This window comes from Epinephelus lanceolatus, chromosome 5 (assembly GCF_041903045.1).
Source record: "Epinephelus lanceolatus isolate andai-2023 chromosome 5, ASM4190304v1, whole genome shotgun sequence".
Classification (NCBI taxonomy): Eukaryota; Metazoa; Chordata; class Actinopteri; order Perciformes; family Serranidae; genus Epinephelus; species Epinephelus lanceolatus.
The window spans coordinates 3,286,536-3,297,968 of NC_135738.1; the positions used below are offsets into that span (position 1 = coordinate 3,286,536).

Genomic DNA, 11,433 nt, shown 5'->3' on the forward strand with positions numbered 1-11,433 from the left:
CTGGCCTTTTTCCCGAACGCTCCTCTGGTCTCCTGCTCGTGAGGGATTCATTACAATATCTTAAAATGGTTTAGATTTCTAAATAAACATTCACCTCGTCACTAGATAGACCTACTCCTGAAAAACTCGTGTCTGCGCAAGGCTTTTTGTCCCTACGAGGCCACCGTCATTTACCCGACGGGAGGGGTGAGCGAGTGAGCCCTGCAATCTAGAATTTGACCACTGATGTCACTGTTTTCAACCCATTTTACACACTGGCCCTTTAAAGTAAAACATGAGGCCGTTGATTTTTCTGTCGGGGTAAAAACACAGTCTTTTCCTTCTTTTGCAGACAGTGCTGTCACATCCATCTCACACCTCACACTGAGAACTATATCTTTTAATAGGAACAAAAGATAAACTTCAGGTGCTCATGCATGGAGCAGGAACAGATGCGTTTGAATTTAATTAAAAAACCTTTATTTCAAATACATGGCTGCTTACTTTAAAAACACAGACCGGTTTCGACTCTCTGGTCTTCATCTGTTCCTGCTCCACGCATGAGTGCCTTAAGTTCATCTTTTGTTCCTATGTATCGACCCTTTTTCTTCAAGAACACCTGCATTTCCTCGAGTATCACATGATTAAGACGGTCCTCGAGCACACTACTATCTTGTTCGTCAAAGTATATCTTTTAATAGCTATGTATAAATAGTTAAGCTCCTATTGCTGGACAGGTAACATGAACGATGGTGTCTGACTTTTATCAGAAGGAAACAATTGCTTAGCTTGTTTTTGTGTTTTGTCTCAATGAGACCTTTCTGGCTGAATAAAGATTGAATAAAAAACAAACATATTAACATCACTGCTGCCTCATAATGAGCGTTCTGATATCGCTCAGAATTTTCCCCCTCACCTGTAGAGGTGTTCAGGAAACGTACAAACGAATCGTTAAATCGATAAAACTGACCTGAATCATTGATCAACTCAGTGACGTAGAGTTCAGCATGAGCAGTGATGCGTTTACTTACCGATGTCTAGACTGAAGTTCATTTGACCAGTGATAACGTTGTTTATCGCACAAAAAAACTGAACAAACAACAGTCAGTGACATCCTTGAACCAAACAAAACTATTTGAATGAGTAATTTGTAATTTTTATCTCTACTCACCTGCAGTTATGAGAGAAACATTGTGAACAGAGCGTGCTCAGAATCTCGCGCCGTGGGCTGTTTGGCTTCCAAACTTTCTCATGTGTTTCCAGACGAGCTGAGAGTCTGCGGAGGTATTTTTTCTCTGCAAACCAAATCACCTCGAAGCCCCTCACACTGATGATTTATGAGACATGATTTGCATCATCAGTGAGCACGCAGGACCTAATTCCAGCTGTATTATTTTCCCCATAACAATCATCTCTCGGCTCATTTATGATGAAAAAAACCCACAGCAGCATAATTAAATTTGTCCTTATTGAAATGTGATTGGATGGAATTATTCTCTCCTGTCTTTGAAGCTCTGAAACACCTGGAACATTTTTCTGTCAGTGATTCAGTTTCACAAATATTCCCACCTCAAAGGCCCACTCAATTTTTTTTTAAGCTTTAATGTCCAAAAAGGAAGACAGAAAAAAGAAGCCCCAAAGCTTTACGTTTGTAAGTGGACCTTGTTTTTTTTTTTGTTTTGTTTTTTGCAACACATGCTGATCCAAAGGCCACGAATCTGCTTCCAAACACAACAATAAAATGAAAACGGAAAATGACCTGAGGCCAAACAGAAAACGACAGAACCATCAGTGGTGGTGGAATGTAACTAAATACATTTACTCAAGCACAAGTTTGAGGTACTTGTACTTTGAGTATTTTCATTTTATGCAACTATATGCTACTTCTATTGATGGATTATTGAATGGGCCTCCTGGGCGCAGGCTCAGGGGCCCAAAGTGTCAGGCCTTCAATTGCAAAGTGTCAGAATAACACGTAGCGACCAGGAAGAGACTTAAAATGACCACAAAGAGACACAAAACGACTACAAAGAGATGCAAAGGAACCACAGAGACAAAAATCAACTACAAAACACATACAAAAGAGACACAAAGCAACCACAAAGAGACACAAATCAACTAAGCCAATAAATGTTCCTGATCAAACTTTTACTGAGGGAAGGATTTGAAGAGAGGATTTTTACCTGTAGTGGAGTATTGTCACAGTGTGGTATTAGTACTTTGACTTCAGTAAAGGATCTGAATACTTCCTCCACCTCTCCCTCTTGGTGACGGCCCACTGAGAGGTGGAGCAACAGTGAAAGAGGAGAGCTTCACAGTCACATGACCTGAAGTGAAAGTGAAAGTGTGTGTGAGTGACAGCAGAGCTGCAGTGGAGACGAGTCTCTCTGTTTCTCTCTAAAGAAACATTCAAGTGAATCCAGCAGGTTTTTCTCAACAACAAACACTGGTGAGTTCACTGTCCTACAGAGACAAAATACACTAAATATTTGCTCAAAGTTTAGTTCAAACCACAATCTGACTATTTTACATCTGTTTTACCTCATAAAGAATATTATACCATAGAAATGTGTCAGTTTAGATAAAAACAACATGTGAATTTAGCCAGAAATACAGAACAGAGGTAAAAACCAAAGCACAGTGACTGAACTACAGTCACAGCTAGCGTTAGCTTCAAGCTCATTTACAGGCCTGTTTCCTGTCTGAGCTCTGAGCTCCACTCAGACAGGAAGTCAGGGCAAATGAAAAATGTTTGGCCTGCTTTCAAATATTTCCACTCTAATAACAATATAAGCAGCAGTGTAGCAGTATTGTTATATTATTTGATGTTTGATGTGACAGTAATGGAGAGTTAGTTTAACATAGTTTGATTATTTTTGGAACTTTTATTTGAATAACTAAAGTTTTCAGGTCGACTTTAACAGTGAACTCTGTTTTTATCTGTGAAACAACACGAGCTAACACTCCCCACTGCAGACCAGTCACACTGGTTTCCCCACATGTTTTCATATGCTGGCACATTTAATTGGTTGCTTGTTACCGTGGCGACCAACTAATGCCAGCCCAAATAAGCCCTGAGGAAAAGCAGTTATCCTTCATATTCATATACTATGCAGACCTGCACAAACAGCATATTTATCAGATTTCAGATGAATGTCTGATGTTACTCATATTGATGTGATCTCTTCCAACCTTCCTGTGTCACTGACAGCATCCCAGGCAGGTGTGCAGACCAGGTGTAAACATAGTGCAGATGGGATTTACAGGAGACACATGCAACGTTGTGGTCGGAGCAATAAACATGAATTACATAAAGGCCGATATATAAGTGAAACATTATTACTATGAAGAAGAATGGAGCAATTAGGCTGTTATTAAAGCTATAGTTGGTAATCCTGTTCAGAAACACTTCTTGTTATACTGGGTGAAATGGTCCTTCCATTCTCAGAGTAGTCAATACATAATGTGTTCAGAAAAAGGACGAAAAAATCCGACCTCTGTGGCAGCTGCAGGCCTGTAAAAACTCTGACCAATCCCTGCCATTCAGTGCGAATGGAAAGAACCAATCAGATGCCTTCATGTCTCGTCCTGCCCGAGCCCCCTCTCTGTCCCTCCCTCCCTCCTCCCTGCTTGCAATCATTACGTGTCACCGTTGCCGGAAATATTCAGCACACTCCTCAGCAGAAATACTAAGTTAGCAGGAGTTTGCTGAACAATGGCAGAGAAAATGCAGCCACAAGTATCACTTGTAGCGTTACTTGTAATGGCTCACCTCGCTAAACAGGCTGAGAAAAGAAAGTTGGAGGCAGAAAAGGCTGCGACGAAAAAGGCTTTGGATAAAGTGAGAGGACAAAAAAAGACATCAACATTGGTGCAGCTTTTGAACGGTGGAGACAACTGAAGGAGCTGAAGGGCATGAAAAGTGATGCAGAGGTTGCTGTCTTTCTGTTGGACAGGTAATTATTTGTTTGCTTTGGGGGGATTTGTTATTTTACTCGGCTCTCCTCTGCCCTGCTGACTCCTACTGCAGGATGCGTGTTCAAGTTTGTGTGGGGCCGTGGCTTTGGATGGAGCACTGACGGGAGGGGGAGGAGGGGTTGGAGCTTAGAGGAGGTGCCGCTTTCAAATCTTGCTAGCTCTCCAACATTACCAGCTTTAATGAAGACAATATCTGATGACTGAAACACAAACAAACAAACAGTGGATGAAGAGTTTTGGTTTGTGTTCATGAAACTTGAACATGACCATGGATTAAAATCACTTCAGGCTGCAACAACGTTTAAGTGTGAGTTTACATCAATATGAACCAGTGGTGGAAGAAGTACTCACATCTGTTACTGAAGTAAAAGTAGTAATACCACAGTGTAGAAATACTTTGTTACAGTAAAAGTCCTGCAGTCACTATTTGATTTGCAATAAAAATACACAAGTATTAGCATGGGCGGCACGGTGGTGTGGTGGTTAGCACTGTCGCCTCACAGCAAGAGGGTTGCCGGTTTGATCCCGGGTGTGGGAGCCCCTCTGTGCGGAGTCTGCATGTTTTCCCTGTGTCAGCGTGGGTTCTCTCAGACTGGTTTCCCCACATGTTTTCATATGCTGGCACATTTAATTGGTTGCTTGTTACCATGGCGACCAACTAATGCCAGCCCAAATAAGCCCTGAGGAAATGCAGTTATCCTTCATATTCATATACTATGCAGACCTGCACAAACAGCATATTTATCAGATTTCAGATGAATGTCTGATGTTACTCATATTGATGTGATCTCTTCCAACCTTCCTGTGTCACTGACAGCATCCCAGGCAGGTGTGCAGACCAGGTGTAAACATAGTGCAGATGGGATTTACAGGAGACACATGCAACGTTGTGGTCGGAGCAATAAACATGAATTAAATAAAGGCTGATATATAACTGAAACATTATTACTATGGGAGTTTGCATGTTCTCCCCGTGTCAGCGTGGGTTCTCTCCGGGCACTCTGGCTTCCTCCCACAGTCCAAAGACATGCAGACTGGGGACTACGTTAATTGGTAACTCTAAATTGTCCGTAGGTGTGAATGTGAGCGTGAATGGTTGTTTGTCTCTATGTGTCAGCCCTGCAATAGTCTGGCGACCTGTCCAGGGTGTACCCTGTCTCTCACCCGATGTCAGCTGGCATAGGCTCCAGCCCCCCCGCGACCCTCAAGAGGATGAAGCGGTTAGAAGATGAATGAATAAATGAATTAAGTATTAGCATCAAACTAAAAGTACCAAAAGTAAAATGACTCATTACCTAGGGTGACCATATTTTGATTTCCAAAAAAGGCCCGGCCACGAGACAGCCTACGATACTCACAGTTTACTCAAAGATGCCTTATAATTTTAATATATCTAAAGTTTATATGTATGGATAGAAAATTCAGTTTTATTACAAAATAATATCTCTCAAAGACAGAAATTCAGATAGGCCCCTATAGATAGGGGACACATACACACACTAGAGTGTGGCTACCCAATCCGAGCCCGACGGGTCCCGACGGGTCCCGACGGGTTGGGTCGGATTCGGTCAGCTTTCAGTGAAAATGTAGTGTAAAAATAAATAAAATCCTACTGTCTGTCATGTTTATTGCTTGGGCACTGTTATTTACGTGACAACACCTGAACAGAACACACACACACAGACACACATTGGCTGTTTGTTTCTCCCTCTCCCCTCGCTGGAAGCCTCGGACCTCCTGCCACCCGCTCCCGTCTCAAACACGGAGGTCTCCGTCTCCACGGTGCACCCATGGTGCACGCCCGGCCTGTTAAATAGCCTGTAACCACTGTGTGACACAAACTCAGTGCTTTAGTCATTAAATAATGTCGGGCTCGGTTCGGTTTCAGACATAATAAAACAGAATGACTGTCAGGTTTGGACAGAAATATGCGGCCCATGCCGCACTCTAACACACACACACACACACACACACACACACACACACACAAGGAAAACTGGACATTATCATCAATTTATAAACATGCCCTGGATGCCCCAGACAGGATGTGAAAAGTGGACATGTCCGGGCAAAAGAGGACATTTGGTCAGCCAATCATTACCCAGAACGTCCAGTTTCAGAAAAATATACTATATTACAATGTTTAGCTGCAGGCATCAAAGGGAAACGAAGACAGGTAAATTCAGAAGGTGTTAAGAATAGGAGTTTAGCAATTCAGTTTGTCTGTGAGGGAGAGAAATACAGAAGGGATAAGTTAGTAAGGAGGCAAGGAGGTGGCCGCCAAGAAGGTGCTTGTGATTGGGAAATGCAAGTAGATTTAGGGGGAAAGCTTGTTGCTCCCCAGGAAATAGTTTGTACCAAGCAGAGGCCTGACTTAGTGTTGTGGTCAGTAGGGTTGGGTACTGTTCATAATTGAACCGATATGGTACCGGTACCGGTATCTGGAATTTGGTACCGGTACCAAACGGTACCTTATTTCGGTACTTTTTAACCCTATGGGCCCTAGGCCTTTTTTTGGGGTATTTTTACTTCCTTTACTTTTAAGCTCATATCACAGTCATAAAGGCTACATACACATGCTATATCTTGGGTTTTTTTCAGGACAGTCTGGGCTAACCAGATTTGCCATCATTTCATGTTCTTCTATGTGCCTGTATTTTATATTAATTTTTATATCAATGAAAAAAAACAAATCTGTTTGCCTAAATTGTTACATTTTTACATGTATCTCACCATAGCAAGTTGGAAAAAGACATATTCTGCCATATATGAAGAGGGGAGACTCTCTGGAATCTGGCAATATAAGAACCATGATGGTGGGACATTCTGTCACTTCACAGTTGTCCAAAACATGTGGTTTGTGCCAGGCGGACATGATTGACAGTATTTTTTCATTATTGCAAGAAATTCCATTGACTCATTCACAAGTCAAAAATGTGTTTTATCTAAAAGAAACATGAAATATTTACATCTAAGATCATAGAAAAATAGTCAACCAAGTGCAATGATGTCCTCCAAGATAATATTTGTTTTTCAGTTTCAGTTATATATTGGGGGGGCATTTTGGGCATTGGTGGGGGGGCACGTGTCCCCCTCAATGTATATGGTGACCACGGCCCTGTTAGCATGCATTAGGCTGCAGTTGTCTGGGTGCGCAAAGGTGAAGTGGCTGGTCTTGTCATACAAAGTTTGATGGAGTGTCAACTGGACAGTATGGAGATATTTGCATCTTGAAAGCCGGACTACAAATGTGAATAGACAGGGAGAAACACACGCAAGCCTAAGACGTGGTAAGATACGATATTCCTCACTATATGAAGTGACTGATAACAAGATCTGTATAATGGGCTGTAAAGAAATTTGTCAAGTTTTTATTTTGTAGACAATTGATCTGGATTTATAGCATGATGGGATGACAGTACAATGATGTGTGTGGTCCTGCGCTTTCATGTGATGTGCATGGCATTTCTGTGCGAGCCTGCATTCGCGAGTAATCCATCCAAGAGTAATGTGTGTGCAAAGCTGTATGAAAGCTCTGTTATACATCATTTTATTGTAATTTTTCACTGTGAAAACCGACAAGTGCTTGGTCTTGTCGGAAAGCTACAATTCTGCTGTTTCTGCTGATATGCGTGGCTTCTCGCTAGGATGCACGGTCGCGGAGAAAATCCACAGATCCAATCCAAGAATGGACAGAGAAGAACGGGTGTGAATTTGGACGCACTATGCGTCGTTCGGGCCCATGGTCTAAACTTTTCAGTTTCAACATTTTATTGAGAACATTTAGGAACGGTGCTGCACGTTAACTGTTGTCTGCACATTGTTTTTGTTGCCATTGTTGCTGAGTCTGAGGTGCGAGTCATGCACTCTCGCTCTGCCTCCACCTCGGGTACCGAAATTTGGCACCGTTTCATTTTAAGTGAATCAGTACTCGGTAGTACCGACGTGAATCAGTACCAAGTACAAAAAGTACCGAGTTTCGGTACCCAAGCCTAGTGGTCAGTGAGTCAACGGATAGTTTATTTAGACTCAGTGGAGGAAGCCTATGAAAGAAAAAAGCTTAGATATGCAGACTTAGGAGCAGAAGCTAAGCAGCGAGGATGGAAGACTAGGATTTGTCCAGTGGAAGTGGGGTGTAGGGGATTCATAGCAAGATCAGCTGTCTTGCTCCTGGGGGAACTCGGAGTGCGGGGACAGAGTTTGAGGAAGACAGTGAAGGAAATGTCAGATGAAGCAGCCAGAGCTAGTCAGTGGATTTGGATGAGGAGAAATAATGTCAGTTGGGGGCCAGCAGGGGGAACTACTAAGCAGGGTACATAACTCCTTGAGATCAGGTGGAGAGATCCACTTCCTGTCAGGAGGAAATCCAGGAAGAGGAAGGTTATTTAAGTGTGGGAGTGGCCTATTTGAATCCCTTGTCACTTTGATGCCTCTGTGCTGGTGACAGCCGTGGACGGAGGCATTATGTTCTGTGTCGTCTGTAAGTCATCCGTCCCACCCATTCTGGTGAACGTGACATCTCAAAAACGCCTTGTGGGAAGTTCTTCAAATTTGGCACAAGCGTCCACTTGGAGTCAACAATGAACTGAATGAATTTTGTGGTCAAAGGTCACTGAGACCTCACAAAATGTGTTTTTGGCCATAACCCAAGAATTCATATGTAAATTATGACAGAATTTCATACAAATGTCTAAAAGGATAAAATGATGTTTTATATCTTAAAGGTCAAAGGTCAACTTCACTGTGACATCATAATGTTCTGCAGTTTTCTGGACATTATTCAACATCATATCTCAGGAACAGAAGGAGAGACATTTGGTCAGATACTGAATTGGTGACTCTAATCTTGAAACTGTGCTGATTGTATAGATCTTCTGTGCTGCCGGGGGGAAGATGTGTGAAGCATCTATGTTTTACAGACGTGGATGTAAACTGTACGAGAAACTTGACTGCTGCGCTGAGGCAGACAACCACGAGGCAACTTTAGTTTGAGTAGTATTTAGAGGAATAGTATCTTTTCTGCAGGCAGTCAGAGTAAATGTTTTAGAATGAAGATCTCCACGTTATCATTTATTTTCTGAGCTTGATGATCTCAAAGAAATACCACCGCTGAACTGCACATCTGAGCTCTCCTTCACTCACAGGAAATTCATATAACAACAGAATTCAGGATCCTTATATTACATTGATCATAGTTTGATTATGTTAAACAAATAAAAAACAACATGTAATCACAGTTTTGATGTTTCTCACTTTGTGTCCTCAGAGTGTCGATATGTCTGCTGCCAGCTGTCTGCTGACTGAAGATCAGTTTCTGTGCTCCATCTGTCTGGATGTGTTCACTGATCCAGTCAGCACATCATGTGGACACAACTTCTGTAAAACCTGCATCACTGAACACTGGAATATTAATGTCCCCTATCAGTGTCCAAACTGTAAGAAGCTTTTCTACACCAGACCTGAGCTGCAGGTCAACACCTTCATCTCTGAGATGGCTGCTCAGTTCAGACAGTCAGCTCAACAGAAAGCCAGCAGCAGCAGCTCAGAGCAACAAGTTTCCAAACCAGGAGAAGTTCCCTGTGACGTCTGCACTGGAACCAAACTGAAGGCCCTGAAGTCCTGCCTGGTGTGTCTAGCCTCCTACTGTGAGATTCACCTGGAGCCTCATCTGACAAGTTCACGCCTGAAAAGACATCAGCTGATCGACCCTGTGGAGAACCTGGAAGGCAGGATGTGTCTGAAGCACGATAAACTGCTGGAGCTGTTCTGTAAGACCGACCAGATGTGTGTCTGCATGCTCTGCACTGTTTTAGACCACAAGACACATGATGTTGTTCCTCTGAGAGAAGAATATGAAGGAAAGAAGGCCGAGCTGGGGAAGACAGAGACTGAAATTCAGCAGATGATCCTGAAGAGACGACTGAAGATTGGGGAGATCAAACACTCAGTGGAGCTCAGTGAGGAAGATGCAGACAGAGAGATAGCAGATGGTGTTCAGGTCTTCACTGCTCTGAAGGAGTCTGTTGAGAGAAGCCAGGCCGAGCTCATGGACACGATCAAAGAGAAGCAGAGAAAGACAGAGAAACAGGCTGAAGGCTTCATCAAAGAGCTGGAACAGGAAATCTCTGAGCTGAAGAGGAGGAGCACTGAGGTGGAGCAGCTCTCACGCTCTGAAGACCACCTCCACCTCCTCCAAAGCTTCACGTCCCTGAACACTGCTCCACCCACCAAGGACTGGACAGAGGTCAGTGTCCGTCCACCTTCATATGAGGGGACTGTGGTGAGAGCTGTGAGTCAGCTGGAGGAGACGCTCAGTAAACAGATGAAGAAGCTGTTTGAGGTCGAGCTGAAGAGGGTCCAGCAGTCTGCAGTGGATGTGACACTTGATCCTGATACAGCACAGCCCTATCTCATCCTGTCTGATGATGGAAAACAAGTCAAAGATGGTGATGTGAGGATTAATTTCCTAGACAATCCAGAGAGATTTTATCCTTGTCCCTGTGTTCTGGCAAAGCAGAGTTTCTCTTCAGGAAGATTTTATTATGAGGTTCAGGTTAAAGGGAAGACTAAGTGGGATTTAGGAGTGGCCAGAGAGTCGATCAACAGGAAGGGACAGATCACACTGAGTCCTCAGAATGGTTACTGGACGATATGTTTGAGGAATGAAAATGAGTACAAAGCATTTGCTGACCATGACATCTGTCTCTCTCTGAAGTCTCGGCCTGAGAAGGTGGGGGTGTTTGTGGATTATGAGGAGGGTCTGGTCTCCTTTTATGATGTTGATGCTGCAGCTCTTATCTACTCCTTTACTGGCTGCTCCTTCACTGAGAAACTCTACCCATACTTCAGTCCCTGTCTTAATGGTGGTGATAAAAACTCTGCCCCTCTGATCATCTCTCCTGTCAATCAAGTATGTCGGAGTATTTTACCTAGAAATATTTCATTTTAACTAAAACTAATAGCGTCAGTCTCACAAAGTAGAACAACCATCTGATTTTCTACAGAAAGATTCACTCTCATTTAATGTAATAAATGTATATTATTGGTGATGTACTGTGAATACATTGTTGATTTTTTTGGGCTACTTCTCATGGAAACAAAAGAAGACAGGAAGTGTCATCTTTCCAATAGCTACTGTTCGTCCCTCCCACCCCATCTCATGTATAGTCTGATTTATTCTAATGACTTCATTACCTGCCTTCAAGACTTGAATCATCAAAAACAAATGTGCTCAGAAATTAGAAGCATTTGTACGTTTCTTAAATGTCTCTGTGCCAAATTCAGAACTTTATATTGTCTGTTCATTGTATATAGATAAAAGTGTGGTCATGCATACTTTATTTGTTAAGAGCTTTTCAAAATAAGATGTTTTCAGCATTTCAGTTTTTACCTTTGCAAAGTGCGATCAGTTCATAAAATATGATCCATTGTTACAGATTAAACTACTAAAAGTATATGAAGTAGTTAAAATTAGCT

The 11,433-nt window shown here is 42.6% G+C and overlaps 1 protein-coding gene across 1 annotated transcript; it reads left to right on the plus strand.

Annotated features, from left to right (window-relative positions):
* The first annotated feature begins 2,155 nt into the window (after nucleotides 1-2,155).
* On the plus strand, nucleotides 2,156-10,926 carry LOC144463432 (E3 ubiquitin-protein ligase TRIM21-like). The gene is made up of 2 exons (XM_078167613.1): nucleotides 2,156-2,428; nucleotides 9,224-10,926. Exon 2 carries the CDS (start codon nucleotides 9,233-9,235, stop codon nucleotides 10,904-10,906), a length of 1,674 nt encoding a protein of 557 aa, XP_078023739.1. The 5' UTR covers nucleotides 2,156-2,428; nucleotides 9,224-9,232; the 3' UTR covers nucleotides 10,907-10,926.
* Nucleotides 10,927-11,433: the final 507 nt, after the last annotated feature.

Excerpts from the sequence above, each read along its gene's own strand:
- LOC144463432 (XM_078167613.1), top strand. The coding sequence starts at position 9,233 with ATGTCTGCTGCCAGCTGTCTGCTGACTGAAGATCAGTTTCTGTGCTCC.